Source organism: Lonchura striata, chromosome 24 (genome assembly GCF_046129695.1).
Source record: "Lonchura striata isolate bLonStr1 chromosome 24, bLonStr1.mat, whole genome shotgun sequence".
NCBI lineage: Eukaryota > Metazoa > Chordata > Aves > Passeriformes > Estrildidae > Lonchura > Lonchura striata.
In genome coordinates, this window is record NC_134626.1 from 2,798,539 (window position 1) to 2,820,267 (window position 21,729).

General features: G+C 47.2%; 1 protein-coding gene across 2 annotated transcripts in view; it reads left to right on the forward strand.

Annotated features, from left to right (window-relative positions):
* Positions 1–16,131: 16,131 nt before the first annotated feature.
* The window catches only part of SKI (SKI proto-oncogene), a 101,144-nt gene continuing 95,546 nt past the window's right edge, over positions 16,132–21,729 (forward strand). The window contains exons 1-2 of one of the 2 annotated variants that reach the window (XM_021529870.3): positions 16,132–16,914; positions 17,030–17,951. In XM_021529870.3, the coding sequence (XP_021385545.1) occupies positions 17,040–17,951 (912 nt within the window). In that variant the 5' untranslated portion in view covers positions 16,132–16,914; positions 17,030–17,039. Of the gene's footprint in view, positions 17,952–21,729 lie in introns of both variants that reach the window. The other variant, XM_021529869.3, reaches the window with a different exon arrangement.

Consider the following 21,729-nt stretch of genomic DNA (forward strand, 5'->3'; position numbering starts at 1 on the left):
TTGCTTCATTCCTTTCTCTTGCTTCAGTTTGTCAGTACGGTGTAAATTTTCTAAATGCTCCGAAACCCTGTGGAGGACTTGTTGAAGTCTTTGGTTGGAGGTTACACATATTCCACAGGTGCTTCTTTACTGAGGTGCTAAATAACCTCAGCCCTGTCAGTGGAAGGAACTTGCCTTTCCTTCTTAGAACCCATTTCCCCGTACTTTCAGTGAATTGCTACTTTTCCTGTTTCCAGTACTTCTTTAACGATTTTTTGGAATGTTGTAGGATGTTTGTGGCAGCTCAGACCTTGTCTTTCACTGAGACCTGAGCAGGTTGGCACCAGAGGTTTCCTCTGAGTTAAGGCACATGGGAAGCAGTTCTGTCTTTCCAGGCTGTGCAGGGAAAGCCTTTAAGTTACAGCAACACCTACAGATGTTTCCCCTCTTCTGACTACTCCTGTCAACAGGAAATGGCCAATAAGCAGAGTGGCTTCCAAACTGCAAACTCCTGCAAGAGGTACAGACTGAGGTGGGAGTGCTGGTTCTCTCCAGCTCAGGGAGAGGTTCCTGAGCTCTGGAGCTTCGTGGTGCAGGGACAACCACTGACCATGTGCAGGGTTTTGGTGTTGTGAGCCACAGCCCTTATCCACAGGGCATTTTGTGCTCAGCCATCCTGATCTAGAGGTGGGTCACTTGATGTATTGGGGCCATGTGGCATGAAACACCCCCAGAACAGCTCAGACCTTTTGGGTTGGCAGCACAAAGCTATGTTCAGGATCTGGAATATAGGGGAAATTAGGTAGTTTGTGTTGATTGTATGGTCCCATTCACAGCAGGTTGTATATGGAAGCCCATGTCCTAAACACTTCTAGTTTTTTTTAAATGCTCAACTGATTCCTTACTTACACTGAACAGTTACTACTTTCTTATGTTTTTTTGGAAATTTTCCCCTTCTTTCCCTGCATCAATTAATATAAACTAGAGGTCAGAGCAGCTCTTCATTATGAAAATGTGCTAGTTTTTATCTGTTCTGTGACTCATTTTTCGTGAAGAAAATCAAGAAGGAAAGAGCCTTTGAATCTTATAGTGTGATGAAAAGTACATAAAAACGATTCCTTTATGTGCTTGAGTGTATGATGTTTTCAAGGTTCTGTTTTTGAAGAAAAATTTCAGAATCTTACTGATCATATTGACCTGCTGGATTTCTTTCCACACTTCACATTTCTAGTGAGTGATACGTGGGAGCACTAAGTTGAAATCATCTGAGGCAAGTCTTTATGCTTTTCAAAGAGTATAACTTGCTATCCAAATCCAGTGTCTGCAAAACACCATTTTAAAAATTAAAATGTTGGTGAAGACAATTAGCATGGGTTTAGTGAGTACAAAATTGAACTTTTGAAGATAAAGGAGGTAACCTTTGGCTTACTACAGGGCATCAGCCACAGAGCCTCTGCTGAGATTGGAGTTCTTATGCACTGATGACACAAATCCTGAGGATTACTGTGTGTGGTTGGCTGTTCTGTGTCCAGTTTGGCAGTCCCTTGGAGTTGGCTGAGCAGCAGCCCTGTGCAGTGCCACCTTTCCAGAGCCTGTACATTCCCTCTGAGTATGTAAAGCCCAACCAGCCAATTGTTTTTCCTCCTTAGCCCCCCTTCCATGGCTGTGAAATATTTGCAGGACCTGTATTTCATGACTGGCCCAGTTACTGATTTATCTGCTGTACTGTTTATCCCACTGGGACCATGTTATTTTTTTTCAGAGCTGACCTCCCTTGCTCACAAACCACAGCTAATTTAGGTTTATTTTCCTCCCTGCCCCCTCCTCCTGGCATGCTAACAGTGATTCCAACTGGCTGTTGACTTTCACACAGGAATTGTCACCAGATCTTTCCAAGTTAAATCTTGCAAATGAAAATCACAATATGCTTGGCACTGTCTTCACTTGGAGGTGCAGTCTGCCCTTAGGAGGTGATGGTCATTACCAAATGTCAGCTTTGGGGAGAGCCAACAGATGGCCATGGTCTGGTTTTGGTTAACTGCCAAGTGATGCCTTCTGATGCCTTTGGAAGGCAGAATTCCAGTGTAAAGCACTGGAAAGGAAGGGAAACATGGAGGTGAAAGGAAGTGCCAGAGGTGCACATGAAATTGCTTTCAAGTAAGATTTTGAAATTGCACAAACAGTGCATACTCCATTTGTTTAAACAGTGTGGCAGCAAAATCCATTACAAATAAATCTGGATGAGGATTCCCTCAGGTGGCTGAGACCAGTGCACAGAGCTCAGCTCATGGCCTACCTCTGGACATCAGAACAACCTCCTGGACACCAGCAACAGACCTGGACACAAGGAACAGCCTCCTGGACACCAGGAACAGCCTCCTGGACACCCCGTTATTGACAGAGGTCTGTGGGAACCAAGTATCAGCAATAGTAGCTGAAGATTTTTAGAAGCAATCTTTTCTTGCTTGCTTTTCCTAGAACTAAAATAAAATGAGAACAGAATCTGTGGCCTGGCCTATCTCAAGAGAAATTTCATGGACTTTATTAATCAATTCTATAAGGAAGATCATTGGGCAATGAGCAGAAATGACAAAGCATCCCTGTGAACTTGCTGAGTTTTTCTAAGCAGCCCTTTTAAGGACCTCATTGTTTCTCCTGCTGAGGGAGAAAAGTCTTTCTTCATAGAGGCAATTTAAGGCAATTGCTCCTTGTGATGAGAAGGAATGAAAATATGGCACAAAAATTTGTTTTTGGTAGGTAACACAGTAGGTCATGACAAAATTTTCTCATTCCTGGTGCTAAACATGACCCACTCCACTGTTTCCTCGTGTGACATCCTGCTCTTGGTATAGCCCATGTACAGCTCTACTAAAGGAAGTCATGCTGGTTTGACTTGCTAAAAATGGCCTTTCCAGCCTGGGGAAGAACCAGGGATTAAGTTCTGAACTTACACAAATCCATCATTCCACATGTCTTTGTAATTGTAACTGATCAAAATGTCAATGATCTGTGTAGAGTAAGCAGGGAAGGAGGGCATGAAAAAGATTAAATATGGATAAACTGCAGGTGAATTCTAAACATACACAACTCCAGTGTGGGTGAGACTGAACATCTCACACACCTCTTATTTGCATGTCTTCTTTAACCTGGATGTGTTCCCTATGGAGCTTTGGTAGACTAGCCCAAAATAATCTGCATGGATCCAAACAGACTTAATTTTCTGTGTGTAAGGAGACTGAACTTGGCATTTCTGGATCTTACTAAGCTTTTCCTTTTAGGCTTAAACACAGGAAAGACTTCAAACCTCATTTCTCAGCTTATTGTGCAAATAATATTCTGAATCTTGCAGGATCGTAACTTTTTGTATAAAGCTTTCCATCTGTTTTCTGTTGATAAAAGACTTTAGCTGGGCACCAGGAGATAAGACTGTGGGACTGCGAAATTGCTGACTTAGTCTTGTACTCTTCCAGCAAGGCATTCCCATAGGGAAGTTATGGATAGGTGTAACTGCACAAGTTGATGTTCTAATCCTTGAATCCCACTGAATAGCTCAGCCACTGAATTCAATGGAAATTCTGGGCACCTGACACATTTCAGGATTCAGTTTTATACAGAGACTTTCAATTCCTGGCAGATTGTCAGTGTGGAGCTCAAACTGATTCACTTGGGGCTGTTCTTCTGGATTTGAGAATGTCGTGTTCTGAGAGCAAACTTGGCTGGGAACTTCAGTGACACCCTTTGAAAGGACTCTGAACTTCCAGGCTCCAGATCAGGAAAAACTGTCAGAATCAAACATGAGTTATAGCATGCAGAAGTTTATTTATTGCCAGCAGAGAATGGCAGTGGAGTTTGGAATATCTTAGAGCTTATGTTCTTTGCTTCTGATAGCAAATAGACTGTCCATCCCTCTGCTGGGACAAAGGCTTGTCTTGATGTTCCAGATAACTCTAATTATATAGACAGGGAGATAAAGTTAAGAGAAATAAACTGAAGATGGAAAATTAGTTAGACAAATGGAAAAAATGCATGCAGATGGTTAGGAACACCTAAAATCCCACATGGCGCAGTGACTGCTAAGTCAGCCAACAATTTTTTATGAATGAGAAATCTAATAAGGAGGGGAAACCAGTTAAAATTTGCCCTGGAGCAATTGTAACTTCTACACCTCTTTTTTTGGTTCATAAACACCTCTGTTGCCTGCAAAAATACTTGTGAAGATGCTTTTTAATATGGTTTGCTAAGTTTTGTTGCTTGACTTCATTGTTCCTGCAAATCAGCAAATGAATTCCATTTGCAGTTCGATTTTTTTCCTCAGATAAGGAATGTTCATGCCAGATTGCTGTTCCTACATTCTCCCTCCAAGCTCACACAGCACTGGAGCTCTGTGTTGTGCAGGAATACACAAGTGTAGGATCCATGTGGAAAGAGCCAGACTATGACAGGTATTTTGCAGTGCTAATCCATTAAGTAACTCGAGCCATACGTTGAATGGCACTTTTATCTCACATTTAATGGGTAAATACAGGCAGTGAAGTTGTTGGCTGTGTGTCACAGTCCCTTTGTCTCAGCTTCACATGGCAATCATTCTCTTCATTTCACTTGAGCTGTCCTGCAGCTGATTTATCCCCAGCCCAGCAGATAAGACACACAGAGAGTGATTGGAGTCAAATCATTCTAGTTTGATATTGATGCAAGACAAAAGATGTATGTTTGAAATCAGATTTTTCCTTAGAGTAGGGAAGAAGAGGTGTTCTCTTCAGCTGAGGCAGCTGGAGGGCTACTTTGTTGCTTGTTTATTCAGAACTTTTTGACTTTTTAATATTCCATTCTGTAGAGGATAGTGCTGATGCAAAGTACATAAAGAAAATAAGAAGTCTAAAGTAGAAAAAGTCTGAAAATCAGAGAAGGTTTTGGAGCTGGTGAGAAAATGAGAGGTGACATGAGAACAGGAAGGAAAGGGGAAGGTTATGTCATTAGAGGCTGGAATTCAATGTTTTGATGAAACTCCATGGATACAGGAAGGAGCAGGGCGGGTAAAAATAGCCAAATGAAAATGGTATGAGTTCCAAGAATTCAACTCTGAAAAGAAAAAAAGAAATATACATTCTTGCTCAAAACCAGGTGGAAAAAGTTATGTATTCTTATGAAGCATTAGAAAGGGTGAAGCAGAATTTGCTGTCTGCAATTTCTTTATTTTTTTCCTCCAACAAAAACTTGAACTTTTGTGTTATTATACACATCTCTTCCAAATCCTCAGTGGCCTGGTTCCCAGGAGAGGGAACACTTTGTCAGAAAAGTCATCTCATCAGAAGCCCTTGGATGCTGTTCAGATCCGAGGAGTTTTTGGGGCTGAACACATGCAAATGCTTGCAGACACAAGAATTGTCTCTCTCCCTGAGTGGCAGGAACACTCCTGATGACTGCAGGAGGAAATGGCCATCACTGGGAGAACAGTTTACTTTGCAGGACGCTGATTTACGCAGAGCCAGCAGACAATTACACTGCAGTCTCTATTTTCTTGTACTGAACTCCATGTGCTCACAGTTCCCCGTGGAGATTCACTCTTATCTACAGAACAGAAAGCTCTTACTACAAGAAAAAGAAAGAAAGAAAATCAACCCATTTGCTTACTTTGATTTTGTTTTTGTTAATTTCTGAACAGATGGTAACTTAAATGGAAGTTTTATAAAAATTTCCATCTTTTAACTGAGTGCAGGCCTGAAATTTTTCCCTGGTGAAAAAGCAGAGTGTGAGTCATTAAACAGGCTCTGTGCTATCTGCCTGGGATTTTCACTCTGCAGTCAGAAGAGTCAGAAAGCTCTTCCATTACAGTAACTACCTTTTTCTTCCCCTTCACCTGGGCAAATGGCCAATTCCATCATCTCAGGCTCAGTAGGAACAAGGAAGGTACAGTCTGAGGAGGGATATAATGCACAGACAAGGGGAGAGGCATTGCTACAGGCCAAGAGCAGGACTCCACTTCTAGAGCTCAAACAATTGTCAAAAGGAGTGGTCTGATTTATGATTTCTCCAGTCCAGTCTGAATTCAGCAATTGAAAAGTTATGGGCTGGGTTTACAAGGGAGATGTTCTGTTGCTGCAGAGTGCTCAGCACCTACTGAGTCTTGGCCCCAAATTATCATTATGGAGATAGAAAGTCTAAGCTTAATCTTTGTTTGGACTCTGAAATTTGGCACTGATTGCTGTGGGACAAATAAGGCCCAGAGATGCTGAGTGTTCTTTTCTTCAGGTCTTCTGACCTTGGAGAGCTGGAGGAGTCCAAGCTCTCTGGTCTCCAGTGCTGTTCATCTTAGTGAAGTTACAGAACTTTGCTGAGGGAGGTTGGAAATAAAAAGGGATTTTTACACTAAGGCTTCAGGGCATTTGTAAAACCCTTTGTGTCTCCCCAGGCCCCCGAGTGCAGGCTCTGGTGCCCTCCCTGAGCAGTGCAGCCCTCACCAGTTTGTTCCTTGTCTCTTTTGTAACACCTTTTTCTGAGCAAAATTACCTCAGAAAAATCAAATCAGGTCAAATTTGCAATTTGGACTTTCCTCTGTATCACATTAAGGTGGTGCCTTCATCAGCTTCGGAGTGTAGATGTGAGAAAGTTGCTGACAATTAATGGGTGTGTTAGAAATGCAGAAGGATGGATGGATGGATGGATGGATGGATGGATGGATGGATGGATGGATGGATGGATCTACCTTCAAGGTCTCTGTCATTCAGGAAGAGATGAGTTAATCCTTCTTAATCTGTGTGACACTTAATGACATGTACAAAGGAGGTGAATGGCATCTTGTTGCATAGCAAGGGTAATATAGAACACAATTTCCCCTGAAGAAATAGCTCACATACCTTATATAATGAATGAGCTCATTTCGCCTGTGTTTGCCAGAAACAATAAAAGTTAGAAAATGTCCCAGTAATTAAAATAAAGTGTTACCCAGATTTATGGTGAGAAATGTGAAATGTCAGGCAATTGAGTGCAGCTCCACACTCACAAATAAGCTTCACATTCGTTAGAACAGGTTGCATTCATTAGGAGGAACAGTGTGGGTCCAGTGCTGGCCCCAGAAGGCAAGGAATGGTTTCTCCTGCACAGGGAAGGAAAGCAGAGGGGAGGGAAAGGTGCCAGCTGGCACATTCCCTGATGGATCCTGGTCCTAGTGGTGATGCTGCAGCAGGCAAGGGACAGACAGGATCATAGCTTCAAGATGGGCTTGGATTGCATGATGGATGGGAGGGGGAGAGGAGAGAGTCCCACTGTCAGCCTGCCATGTGCAGGAAAGAAATCTAATAAAAATTTTTGAAGGGTGGAGATGAAAAGGGGAATCTAAGCATGGCCAGCCTTTCCTGCAGTCCTTCCTCTCACAGTCACTGTTCATTATTTTAATACAAATGCTGTACCCAGGAATAGTTTCAAAGTTTACTAGGTATGAGCTCATCTCTTTCTTAAAATAATCTTAAACCCTAATTGTTTTTTCTATGCACCATTCTTTGTCAGAGGGCCACGTAAGTGAAGTGGGTTTAATCTACATAAATACCATTCCTGTAGCTGTGGGGAACCCAGAAAGTGCAGAACTGCTGGAGACAGAAGTGGAATTCTCTGAAAGTCTGGTGGAAGCTCATTTGAGCAGGTCCTGCTGGAACATCCCCAGTGCCTCTGTGCTCTGTGCAGCTGGAGGAGGGCAGGCTGTGGAAATGTCGTGCTGGGACACAAGCACTGGGACACTGGGAACCTGCTGCCCCAATGTCTCCTGTCACCAGCTTTTGTGCTCCTCTCTTCTGACACAGCTAATTAAAAATTGAAGAGACTTGAAATGAAAATGCTTTACATAAAAGCTAGTCTGACAGTTGATGCTGTCTAGAAATGAAAACGTTCAGTGCCTTTTTCCTGAAAAAGAGAACAGGGCAATGTTAAATCAGACACTTCAGTAAATAGTGATTTAGTGGGGGACTCTCACTACCTGCTTCTACCAGACTGAAGTGTCTGATTCAAAACATGGCCTGTCTTGTCCACTGAAGTATGGAACAGGCCAAAAAAAAAAAAGATTTTTAAGCAACCCCAGTCCTCTTTGTCTTTCAGTGTTGTATTCTGTTATTGCATAGCTTTGATCTGGGGGTAGTTCTAGGAATATCGTGGAGTTTTGTCAGGAAAAAAACCAATCATGAAGTTAAAATCTTGGTAAAAGATTTGGATTGTGATAAAGGTCTGCAGGGTGGCCTTAAGTCAGTTGTATATCCTCTCTGTTCTGCAGTTCCACATCTGTAAAATGACAGAATGAATTTGTTTCGTTTTCATTACATGCTTGTAGGAAAAAATCTCATTATGCTAATGAGGTGTGCATGTGTTTTAATCACAGGTTCATTCAGAAAGCCCATAAATGAAATAAATATGAGATCAAAGCATAAGAATTTGTGAGAAAGGAGTAGAAATGGGGGGTTTTTAGGACAGCACGTTCTGAATGAGTGAAGTGATGATGCAAGCACTGATCTCCACAGAGTGCCTGGTGCTCTGTGTGTTATTTATAGAAGGCACAGGCCTCTACAATAAATTGCAGGTTCACCTGTCAGACCAGCAGACAGGGGATCACTTTACAACAAGAGGGAAGAGGTCATAAATTTCAAGCAGACTCATTCCCTGACATGATTTTGGATGTTGAGCTGCTGTAAAGGATGTACCTAAGGACATGAGGAGAGATACCAGGATCAGAAGCTGTGGTGATAAAAACCTGGTGAGCAGATCAGGAGATCTGACAGTTTTTGTAGCAAAGGTGCATTAAGCTTATCAATAGTATTTGCAAAATTCAGATACCATGATGACGAGAAATGCTCTCAGATTTGGAAGAGAGATTATAGAAGAGAGAGGTGTATTCCCTGGAGTCTCTGAGAGGCTGTGGAGGGAGGGAATGTTTGTCCTGTGGGGCTGGGTGAGGTGGGAGCGAGGCTGTGCCACTGCTCCATCCCAGGTGGGTCACCGTGGCTGTGGAGCCCAGCTCTGCTGCCCTTTACTCATCCCAGCAGCTGCAGCAGATCCAGTCAGCATGCCAGAGCCTCTCCTCATGGCAGAGTGTGTGTGGGAGGGCAGGGAGGGCAGGTCACCCACCTTGTTTGGTTCAGCTCGGGTTTTGCTGATCAGGAGCTCCTGCAGGGCAAGGCTGGCACACTTCCTTTACTATGGATTACTTTAGGATAAACTATGGGAGAGACCTGCTTAAATCCAGGCTTAACTTTGTCTGAAATGGTTGATTTTTCCCCCTAGAATGGTGCTTGTGGCTCTGGTAGGAACTGCTGAGGGGGGACAGCAGCAGTTCAGTGCACTCTTGACAGGAACAAGGCTTTGGCTTGGATCTCCTGTCCCTGCCTCTGCTGGACGTGGATGCTCTGCCTTGTTTGCTCGTTGTATGCTGAGAAATGAAAGATTTGCTGTTCATGTAAATGGCAAAACGTCTGTGCAGCCCTGACTCCCTACAGGACTATTCTGTGAGCTCCCTTGGGAATCCCAAGAGTTCCAGCTTTATTCCCTTCTCTGACTCTGATTTTTCCCAGTGAATTAATTTGTTTTACTGGTGGTAGCAAGCATGTTTTCTGGATTCTTTTAAATGAGGTGTTTGGCAGCATCCACTGGGACATGTAGGTGCAGAGTGTGTGAGGGAGGGAGGGGCAGCCCTGAGCAACATACCAGGCAACTTGGGATGAAAAAATTCCAAAAAAATGTAGAACTCTTTCATGTGCTTTTAACAACCCCTCACCTCCCATACTTCCCAGGATGCCTGATGATTTCCTGAAAATTAAACATGAATTTTAGGTGAGAGCAAGTCATGTTTTAAGCAGGTCATATGTTCATTATATGTATTCATCATGGATATATGGCCAGTGGGCCATGATCAAGAAGTTCTGTACTTGGGAAAGATATAAAAGATACAGGAGGCAGGCCATGGAGATGAACTGAACAAAAGGAAAAGGGTTAAGGAAATAATGATGAGTTCCTAATCCATGGGGCTCTCTGGGAGAAGCTGCTGTGAATGTGGCAAAATGAAATCACTGAGCTGCACCAAAACCCTAAAACACAGCCTTGCTGCCATTGCTGAAAAGTCCCAGCCAGCTGACTGAACTCATTCTCCTGAAAGGTGTGCTGTAAATAGTTGACTTTTTCATTAATTTAAAAAAAAAAAAAAAAGTTTTAGTTGTTATGAGTCTATTGCTGACCTTCTCATACAGTAAAAAATTTTGTTTTGTTTGTTCATCTTAACTGATTCTTGAAACTTTTTTTGGTGATTCACTTATTTTAGTGCATATCTCAGAGAAATATGTACAAAAAGAAGTGGTGTCTTTAAAATAAATGTTTCAAAATGAATTTTGGCCGAAAAGATAATTTAGTTCACATTTGTGAAGTAATTTTCTGTCAGTGGAATATACGTGTTGATGAAAAATTGAAATATTTGAATGAAAAAGACCACCTGACTCTCAGATAATCCTTTCCAACAGAGAGTTTGAAACCTTACTCCTCAGGTTCTGGATAATTTGGCATTCCCCTGTTTCACTGTAATTGATCAGTGAAAATTATGACTTTGATAAATGATAATCAAATTATAATAAAGGAAAAGAGGGAAGGAACTATCCTGTCCATGCAGAAATTGTTTTACTTCCGTCACAATTGGCAATGAATATGTACGGTACAAGCATGGAGAAAGTGGAAATTGGCTGCTCCAAGGGCTGTGCTGTCTAATGTGAGCTGCAGCAGGAATTTTGACGTGTCGCATTCGCACCCACGCTCCCCCCCTTCCTTCTTCACAATCTTCACAATAGGCCCTTCCCAAACGTTTTGTCAAATAGCTGCAATATGCAGCACAGCCCTTGCTAATCCCCAGCTCTCCCCGAGCAGGCAGGCAGCGAGAAGCAGAGGGGGCTGGGGGGAGCCTCTGGAGCACACTTCTCCTGTGTGTGTACAAACACAGGCACAAACAGCCCCCCAGCCCGGGGGACGTGCAAAAGGTGGGACCCGCTGCTGGGGAGAGGCACCGAGCGAAGGCGATGGGGAGGGAAGCGAACTGCCTGTTAAATATGGAAAATGGAGTCTGCTTTTTGTTCTGGGCCTTTGGAATCTGTGGGTGGATTGGAACTGGCAGGCAGGGAGCAAACACCCACCCACCATAGGGCTGTGTGGTTCAGAAGTTTACAAGAGTGTTTGTGTTCCAGGAGCTGTTGGCCTTGAAGCCAATGGAGAGGGGGAGGAGAAGAGGGAGAGAGTGAGAAAAACACTGTGGTGTTAGGGCCCTTCCTCGGAGATATTTTTCCCCTCTCCTTTCTCCAGCTCCAGGGCTTTGGAACTGGAGCAAGACTGACTGGGGGACAGATTAATCTGATTTTTAGATGCGGCATAGAGAGGCAGAGACTTGAGAAGCCACTGCCACCTTAATGCCACATGACGGCTCCCTTGGCTCCCCCTTCTCCTGCCCTGCTGCTGTTTGGTTCTGCAGAGTCTGTGGGATGTAAAAACGAGGAAGTTTTGCTGTCTTGTTACTGCAGAAGTTGGAGCTTGGTTTCTGTCCCGTCATGGCTTTTGGTTTGGAAGCTGCCACTCCAATTGCTCACTGTCTGAGTATTGCAGATACAGAAACTGAGGCACAGAGAGACTGAGCAACTTGCCCAAGGCAACAGGAAATCTGTGGGAGATCTGGGAATAGACCCCAGATGTCCGGAGTTTTCTGTCTTAACCACAAGACCATCCTTCCTGTCTCTTTGGTAGTCCCCTCTGCTTCAGGAATTCCATTTCCAAATTCCACCCATAAACAATCTTTTGCACGATCCAGTGACTTACTTGCATTAAAAAGTCGTTTGGAAGAGAAAACGGCACCTCTCTTAAAATGAACTGCAGCTACTGCTTTCTGTCCTTTCTTTCTAGGGGATGAAGGAGAGGGAGTGAAAAAAAAAGAAAAGCAACCCAGCTTCCAGAGCTGAGAAGCATTTCCATTGCTATCCAAACTTCCTGCAGGCATTAGTTTGGTTCTTTAAAAGAATCAGGAACTCCAGATGTGATGTTTGAGTTTATCTGGCCATTTGTATTTTAGTGGATTATAAAAAGGCCTGAAATTGCACTAAATGCATCTTGGGAGTGATCCTGCTGCTGGTCCCCATTGTATCCGAGTGTCTCTGGTGACAGTCTGGTCAACTGCCACAGCCCTGGGGGAATTCACTGTGTGTCTGGTGCTTCTCCCCTGTCACACAGTCAGAGCTTCTCTAAGAGGAGACTGAATGCTGGGAGGGGTTTTCATTTCTACCAAAGCACACCCTTCAGTTTGGAAATGGTGGAATGGGTGGATGTCCCTCATATTATCGAAAGAAGACTATAATTTAAAAATTATTCTTAATTAAAACCTTTTAGATTATCCTGTTACCCAGTGGGGAATATTTCTAGCCCTGCTTTCTCTTAATGTGGTAACTTGTTTAGCATCAGGAATCAACAAGGGCTGTATGGCCTAGATTGTTAAATCCCATCTTTAGACCTTGGTATTGTGGTAATATCTAAAAATCCCACTCATGGATCACCAAATCCTCATGTGATGGATTCTATAAACAGAAACTTCAAGGGTCCTTCTTGCTTCCAGTGGCTTCCTATTAAAACAATTTGGTGGAGATTCTCCAAGGGTCTTCTCTGAGCACATGAAGACACAGCTGCTGGCCTGGATCAACGTGTTTGGTTCCTGCCTCTTCTGAAGCCATTTAGCACTTTGAGGCTTGATGTCCAAGTTGGGTACGTGAGAGTGGGTTCCTCTCTGAGGAAATGCTGACTTAGGGGCAAGGTCAAAGCTCTTACACAACTCTTACACACCTTTCCCCTTTATTCTGAACAAGATTTCAGAATAGAAAAGTAGAAATAAAACACAAGAGCTTGGCGTGTGTCCTGCCCCATTACAATGAGTCTGAGTAAATCACAGCGGGTTTGTTTTCCAATTGCTCTTTTAAGCACTGTTTGGATATTTGTCTGTTTGCTCCTCCTCTTTTGTCCTGATGTGTTTTTTCTGCTGTTCCACTGCCATGAACTCTTCCAGAGGAGACTGTCCAAAATTCAATGTCTGTGTCTCTCAGTCACACTCTATGGATGAGCAGGGCTTAAAGTCTTTGTTGAATTTCAAACACGATTAACAGTTGTGCTGGTGTGTGAAAGTGCTCCTTAGCCCTTTTTGGCACACAGTTGACAGAGCTCTGAGATAACAGTGGAAACCTTTTCAGCTTGTTCCTTAATCGTGATGCTAAGATTGAAATGTTTGTTTGACTTCTGGGTGTGCAGTCCATAGAAAATGGGAGAATACACAGGATTTTTGCTTTGAAATTTGTTATTAATAAAAAGCAAAAGCATCTCACTCCTGACCTGAATAATAAATCCATAATGGAGTTTGCAGTGCTGCTGGGCAGTGGGTGCCCATGCCTAGTCATTTGGTGTCTGTGCTGTGGTCAGTTGGTGTCCATGCCCTGGGCATTGGATGTCCGTGCCATGGGCACTTGGTGTCCATGCCCTGGGTGTCTGTGCCATGGTTACTGTGTGCCCATGCTGTGGACAGTGAAGATCCATGCAATGGGGAGTGGGGATCTGTGCCATGGTCAGTGGTGTCCTTGCTATGGTCCGTGGTGAGTGATGTCCATGCCATGGTCAATGACTGTGCAATGGGCAGTGTATGTCCGTGCTATGGCCAGTGTGTGACCATGCTAGGGGCAGTGGATATGTCAGTGCCCCAAGCAGTAGGTGTCCATGCCATGGTCAATGACTGTGCCATGGTCAGTGACTGTCCGTGCCCTGGTCAGTGGTCAGTGACTGTCCATGCCCTGGTCAGTGACTGTCTGTGCCATGTGCTGTGTGTGTCCATGCCCTGGTCAGTGATTGTCTGTGCCATGTGCTTTGTATGTCCATGTCCTGGTCAGTGGTCTGTGACTGTCCTTGCCCTGCTCAGTGGTCAGTGACTGTCCATACCCTGCTCAGTGGTCAGTGGTGTCCGTGCCCTGATCAGTGGTCAGTGACTGTCCGTGCCCTGCTCAGTGGTCAGTGACTGTCCGTGCCCTGCTCAGTGGTCAGTGACTGTCCATACCCTGCTCAGTGGTCAGTGACTGTCCGTGCCCTGCTCAGTGGTCAGTGGTGCCCGTGCCCTGCTCAGTGGTCAGTGACTGTCCATACCCTGCTCAGTGGTCAGTGACTGTCCGTGCCCTGCTCAGTGGTCAGTGGTGCCCGTGCCCTGCTCAGTGGTCAGTGACTGTCCACACCCTGCTCAGTGGTCAGTTGGTGCCCGTGCCCTGCTCAGTGGTCAGTGGTGTCCGTGCCCTGCTCAGTGGTCAGTGGTGCCTGTGCTCTGCTCAGTGGTCAGTGGTGTCCGTGCCCTGCTCAGTGGTCAGTGACTGTCCGTGCCCTGCTCAGTGGTCAGTGGTGTCCGTGCCCTGCTCAGTGGTCAGTGGTGCCTGTGCTCTGCTCAGTGGTCAGTGACTGTCCATGCCCTGCTCAGTGGTCAGTGGTGCCCGTGCCCTGCTCAGTGGTCAGTGACTGTCCGTGCCCTGCTCAGTGGTCAGTGACTGTCCGTGCCCTGTCAGTGGTCAGTTGGTGCCCGTGCCCTGTCAGTGGTCAGTGACTGTCCATGCCCTGCTCAGTGGTCAGTGACTGTCCATACCCTGCTCAGTGGTCAGTGACTGTCCATACCCTGCTCAGTGGTCAGTGACTGTCCGTGCCCTGCTCAGTGGTCAGTGGTGTCCGTGCCCTGCTCAGTGGTCAGTGACTGTCCGTGCCCTGCTCAGTGGTCAGTGGTGTCCGTGCCCTGCTCAGTGGTCAGTGGTGCCTGTGCTCTGCTCAGTGGTCAGTGGTGCCCGTGCCCTGCTCAGTGGTCAGTGACTGTCCGTGCCCTGCTCAGTGGTCAGTGACTGTCCGTGCCCTGTCAGTGGTCAGTTGGTGCCCGTGCCCTGTCAGTGGTCAGTGACTGTCCGTGCCCTGCTCAGTGGTCAGTGGTGTCCGTGCCCTGCTCAGTGGTCAGTGGTGTCCGTGCCCTGCTCAGTGGTCAGTGGTGTCCGTGCCGCGGCCGCGGTTGCGCGGGGCGGTCGCGGTGATCTCTCATCGGTCGGTAGAGGGCGCCCGTCCCCGCTGTGCGGGGGGCGCTCGGTGCCCCGGACACTCCGGACACGCCGGACACACCGGACACACCGGACAGCCCCGGACACACCGGACAGCCCCGGACACACCGGACAGCCCCGGCCCCGCGGGTGGGAGCCCAGGAGCCGACCCGCCTGTGTGCCACCAGCGTGGTCTTAGTGCTGCCTCCGCCTTCCTGCTCCAGCGGGGGCTCGGACAGCCCCAGCCCCTTCCCACCCGCGCTGCGGTTGCGCCTCTCACGCCTCTTCCACGCGTTGAGCGTCGCCTGTGGGTGGAAGGAGCGTGTGACGTGTGCCGGGAGCGGGGAACACATGTGTGTCGGAGCAAGGGAGCATACGTGTGCCGGGACAGGGACGCACACGTGTGTCTCTCGCCTGTAGCGCTCAGTGGGTTGGGGGCTCCGGTGGCGCCCCGAGGATGCGCTCTGGTCCCGCGCGGTTGTCGCCCATCAGTTGCGCTCTCACGCCTGAGATTGCTGTCGGCGCGGGGCGTGTGCCCGCAGTTGACGCCGGGCAGGGCGCCGTGAGTGCCCGTGTGAGCCCGACCAGAGCCGCTCCCGCGCCTGTTCCGTTTCACGGCTGCCAGAAACGCAGCGGCGAGAGGGGAAAAGCCCTCGCCCTACCGCCCCTCCTCGGCGGCGCGGCGGTCCGTGAACCCAGCAGTTTATCCTCCGCCCGCTCCCTCCCTCCCTCGCCGGCGCTGCCGCCGGGGCCGCGCGCCCGCCCGCCCGTGCAGCGGCTCGGCCCGGTTCGGCCGAGCTCGGCACGGCTCGGCTCGGCTCGGCGCGGCACATCCCAGCTCGGCTCGGCTCGGCTCAGCACGGCACATCCCAGCTCGGTTCGGCTCGGCCGGGCTTCGATCAGCTCGGTTGTGCTCGGCGCGGCCGGGCTCGCTTGGAGTGGCTCGGCTTGGCCCGGCTCGGCTCGGCTCGGCTGATCCCGGCACATCCCGGCCGGTCTGGGCGCAGCGCGAAGCGGGAGGCGGGCGCTGTTCCTGGAAGAGCCCGGCCCGGGGAGTTGGTCACATTCTTGGCCGGGATTCAATGACTGAGGCAGACACCAACAAACACAGGGGGGAGGCGGAGGGCGGGCGGCTGAGCCCGCCTGCATTAGCTCAGCTCTCAGGCACTCTCAGTCACTGCTGGAAAGAGGAGCTGGGAGGATGTGCGCGCTCTCACCGCGGCTCCCCACGGCACAACGAGAGCACCGGCAGAAATAAGGGCAGGAAGGCGAACCGAGAGCCGAGGAGCCCTCCCAGGCCGAGCGGACGGACCACGAGGGGCAGCGGAGCCGCTCCTCGCCCGTGCGGAGCCGCCGCGCCGCTTCGGCAGTGCCGGAGATCTGGGCCTTTTCTCCTGCCTTGTTCCTTCCACAGACCGAGCGTGCTGCCTCCTCCTGCTTTTTACTTTCCTCCCCCGCGCCTTCCCTCGGTGGATATGGACAGAAGGGGGATCACTGCAGAGAAGCAGCAGCCGCCAGAACATATTTGAGCCCGGGTGCTCGGAGCGTGGCACAGACTTTTTGTGTTTCTGTGGGTGGTGTGTGTGTGTGTGTGTGTGTGAGTGAGTGTGTGTTGGAGGTGTGGGAGGAGGGATTGGTTTGCCTGGGGGTTGGCTGAGGGGGTGAGTGCTCGGATGAAGACCTCTTTTTGCCGTGATTCTGTGCTCCATCGGGGCAGCTTGGAGACTTGGAGGGTTTGAAATTGTAACGTGAAGCAAGAGAAGAGAAAGAAGAGAGAGACACGCATACAAAAGGATTTATTTCCTCTCCGTTAGTGGATTGCTGAGTGAGAAGGAGGAAAAACACAAGGGTGGGTTGTTTTATTTTGTTAATATTTTTTCCTAAAAAAAAAAAAAAATCCCTTAAGTGGATTTGCATCAGGGTGGAAGATAACTGGGGATTTTTGCTATTTGTTTTGGGAATAGAAACTAAAAAATGGAGACTGTAAGTAGAAGCAGCTTCCAGCCTCATCCAGGACTGCAGAAGACCTTGGAACAGTTTCATCTGAGCTCTATGAGCTCCCTGGGTGGCCCTGCTGCTTTCTCAGCACGATGGGCACAGGAGATGTACAAGAAAGACAATGGCAAAGACCCAGCGGAACCTGTACTGCATCTGCCCCCGATCCAGCCTCCTCCGGTCATGCCTGGTCCCTTCTTCATGCCCTCGGACAGATCCACGGAGAGGTGCGAGACCATCCTGGAAGGGGAAACCATCTCCTGCTTCGTGGTGGGCGGAGAGAAGCGGCTTTGCTTGCCCCAGATCCTGAACTCGGTGCTCAGGGACTTCTCCCTGCAGCAGATTAATTCGGTGTGTGATGAGCTACATATTTACTGCTCCAGATGCACTGCTGACCAGCTGGAAATCCTCAAAGTCATGGGCATCCTGCCCTTCTCCGCTCCTTCCTGCGGGCTCATCACGAAAACTGATGCTGAGAGGCTTTGTAACGCCTTGCTTTATGGTGGCACCTATCCTCCCCACTGCAAGAAGGAATTCTCTAGCACAATTGAGCTGGAGCTCACGGAGAAGAGCTTCAAGGTGTATCATGAGTGCTTTGGGAAGTGCAAGGGACTCCTGGTGCCAGAGCTTTACAGTAACCCCAGCGCAGCCTGCATCCAGTGCTTGGACTGCAGGCTCATGTACCCACCTCACAAATTTGTGGTCCATTCTCACAAATCGCTGGAAAACAGGACTTGCCACTGGGGCTTTGACTCTGCAAACTGGAGATCCTATATCCTCCTCAGCCAGGATTATACTGGGAAAGAGGAGAAAGCTAGACTGGGCCAGCTCTTAGATGAAATGAAAGAAAAATTTGACTATAACAACAAATACAAGAGGAAAGCCCCTCGGGTAAGTGGTGCCTGTGATTTTAAAGGGGGCGGGGGGAATTTCTGTAACATTCATCGATATACCCAAATTGTTACCAGCTGCTTTTCCTTGGAGTCATTTAGCAATTTTAATCGTGTTCTCCATTCTCTCCGCGTGTGTGTCACTGTGGAGGAGCAGTGCTCGAGATGGCACCTTTATTTCTCTGGTTGTTTTCTGACCACGGTGCTTGGAGTTTGTTTAAATTATGTGTGTGTGGTTGTATGTTTTACTATGTGTGGACCTTGATCTTTGAAGCCCATCACACTGCCCCAGACTTTATCTGGCATTGCGTGATTTCGGGTCTTTAAGGGCTTCTTCACTCAGGGGTCAAGGCAAGGAAGAAGCCAGAAAAAGGGAGCAGGTACTGATGCTCCAGACACAAGTCCATGCACTTTTCTGGTCGATTGAGTGTCGCCAGGGATGGAGGTGCGGGCTGAATGCTCTAAATGCTCGAATGGAAATAAAATGTGCCTGTTAAGAAAAAAAAATAAATTGTGCCGGTAGTGCAGGTTAGTGGTTTATAGATGAAGTGTTCAGAACGTGAATGGAGAAGTCCCTGCTTTTAGAGTATCCCTATGGAGCTTAGATTTGCCCAGCAGACAGGCTTTTGTATATTGGATTATGTATACATCCAGCAAATGCCTGTGTCTAGGGCCAGCTGCAGCAGCTCCTGAAGGTGTTCCATGCCGTGCTGTGCTGAGCCAGCCAGCCAAATCGCTTTTTTTTTTAGATGCCACTTGTTTTTATTTCAGTCTGAGCTGCCTTTAGATCCCAGAATCCCTGGTGTGTGGGTGGGAGGCTGCCTTGGCATCTGGCACCGGTCCTGCTCCATGGGCAGCAGTGCCACAAGGCCCTGGGGACTCGCAGACACCGGGATGTCTGGCTGGCTGGGGATGAGCAATTCTGCTTCCTGCTCCTTCCCCCCGGTGCGAGGGGAAAACAAACTCCTGCCTCCCCAGTTCTCCCCTGCAGGTTTGTTGGTTGGGCTCTGCCTCACTGTCAGAGATTTCCAAACTTTGGGGTTTTGTGTCTGGAGTGGAAGGGCAATACACAAGCCTGGAAAAGAAAAAGTGTTTAAAACCCACTATGAAAATTCTGAATTAATTTACCAAATACTTGTTTAAAGGGGCAGACACACACTCTGACTAAGATAGAGCTTTTATTTATAAAAAAGTGCAACAGAAATACCCAAGCAAACCCCAGATTTTAAAAAAAATCCATGTTGTGCAAACAGTACAGTAATTCCACAACCAGACCAGGAGGCCTAGTGAGCCCATCTGACCGGGCTGCACACTTCTGGATTAAGGAGCAGAGTCTCCCTCTTCCAGTTTCTCTCCTGTCCTTGTCCTCACCCCTCTCAGTCCTTGTCCTCACCCCTCCTTTTCCTCCCCGGAGTGTCAGGACGCTGTGACAAAGCTGGGCTGTAATGAGGCACATTATCCCCGTGGTTGGAGGTGGATGTGTTTTTAATGGCTTGTCTATTCTCTGTCAGTCATGTGCCGAGATGGAATGGTGGGATAGATCTACATGGGTGTGAGAGGAGAATATGGCTCTCAAACTGGAGACATTTTTCATGCTGGGAAAGGAATTTTCTAGGCATGCTTCGTTTGGGAAGTAAAATGAAGAAATCTCCACATTCTTGTTGTAGAAAGGTCCTGTTCTCCTGGCTTGGTAATTTCCAAAGTCTAATTAAAATGAATGTTAATAAAGAAGTGCTTTCCTTTTCTTGCAAGGCTTTTTCAGTGTTCTCTTCAACTGCATCATCTATCCAACACCCCAGGTGAGGCTGCAGTAGAACAAGAAAAGGTTACTAAATTTTTGCCATGCCTCAGTTTTTTTGGGGGCCCTTTCATAGGTCCTAGTTCAGAACATGAGAAACACTCTTCCCTCAGCCTCCAAAATTTGCCTGAAGTGCAGAGTGAAGATGCCTAATAGTGAACGCCAAAAATTGTGCAAGGAAATGGTGGCCATCTATTTTTTGGAAAATTTTGCCAGAAATACATCACAATGAAATGCTAGGTCTCCTGCATTAATTCATTTGGAAGGTGGGAAGGAGTGGGGTGGGGAAGAATAGAGTGGTGTGTGCTCAGATGATGGGGTAGGGAAAACAGAATGTTTTAGCTCATATTAAGTTTCAAGGCCTTCAGGACTCTTCTATTAAAGCAGTGAAGTCCTGAGGAGACCCTGACGGTGCTGGCAGAGTTTTGTATACTTATCCTTCTTTTCCTGAAGTCTTTTTCCATTGGGCTTAGCCAACGGATATCATATGCTAAGGTCATTTGTGTTGTAGCAGTGTGTGCAGATAATTACGGAGAGATTTAATCAGACTCTAAGATTGGTAGGCTGTGGCCAGGGGCTAGTAACATTGGGGTAAAGTTTAGATGCCTAGTGAGGAAATGACAGGATGGTCCCATTCCGTGTGTGTTAAATCCTGTGTGGGTTTTGTGTGTCTGTGGGGCTCTGGCTGTCTCAGGGATGAAAGGGTGAGGCACATGTGTCTTTGTGGTGGGCTTCCTTTTTGATGTAGATCTCAGCTTTGCTTTGTTCTATTTCATACAGAGGTGTTCGTGTATACCTGGTATGCCATAAGCTGCTGTGTCAGATACTGGGTTTTCTGCTTTCAGAAGTGGCCTTTTTTTTCAGTTTCTCAATTTATTTATTTCTCTGTGTGTATACACACATTGCTTTGTGTGGTGTGTTTTCCCTGGGGCTCTGGTAGTATGTTGGTAGCATGGGATGCATATGACCAATTTTATGGCTGTTTAAGCAGCAGTGAATGTTTTGACCTTTTCATGTGTCTCCATGAGGTTTCTATGATGAGGTCTGGAGATTTCTGCCAGCACAGCTCTGCCTTTTAAGGGTCTGACTTAAATGGAGGAGCTGGATTGGCACAAGCCCCTGGTGCAGATTCAGCGTAGTGGCAGAACTGCCTTTTTCTCCTCTCTTTTTTTTTTTCCTTTTTTTTCTTTTTTTTTTTTCCTTGGCGTGGTTTTAAAGCTTTGCTACAAGGCGTAGCTTTTCCTAGATATTTCATTCCCAGTGCATATTTCTCTCTACATCAAGTATCTATAGTGCATATCCATCCTTCTGTACCAGGAGATGCATGTGTAGATGCAAAGATCTCCTCTCTCTGTCAGCCGTGTTGGTTGAACAAGACTCCTGTTGCGTGCTCTTGCCACTTGCAGAAGAACCCTTTGTCCAGACCTGTGTGAAGTCAGCAAAGAGACTTAACCAAAAGCTGGAGGGAATTGTGACAGCTGGGTCCCCCACTAGAGCAGGGACCATAAAGGCCTCAGTCACATTCCTTATGCTCTTCTAAAATTTTGGTTTTTATGTCCTCCTTGTTCATGCTTGGATGAGTAATTGACCTCCTTCACCTTGATGTCGCTTCCCAAAGCTCTTTCTCTTCTTAAGCGCTACAACTTCTCCATTTTACTTCCTTAGTATCCTTTGCTGCGTGTTCCACCTTCCCATGCAGGGTTTGTTGCACTTTGCTTTCTCTCTGCACCAACTTTTACTTGAGTGGGTGTCCTGTTTCTCTACCTGTCTCATCTCATCCACCATTGCTGGTGTGGAGCACAACCATTACATTCTAGAGTATTTCTAGAAATTAAAAATGTGAATAACCTGACAGGGTTGCAAAACAGGGTCCTAGAAATCCAGCATCAGTGCCAAAGCCTTTTCTTGGGCTCAGCTCCTGGTGCCTGGTGCGTGCTCTCCTGTGGGACCGCTGTGGCCTCGGTGTGTCTGTGGTGCTGCT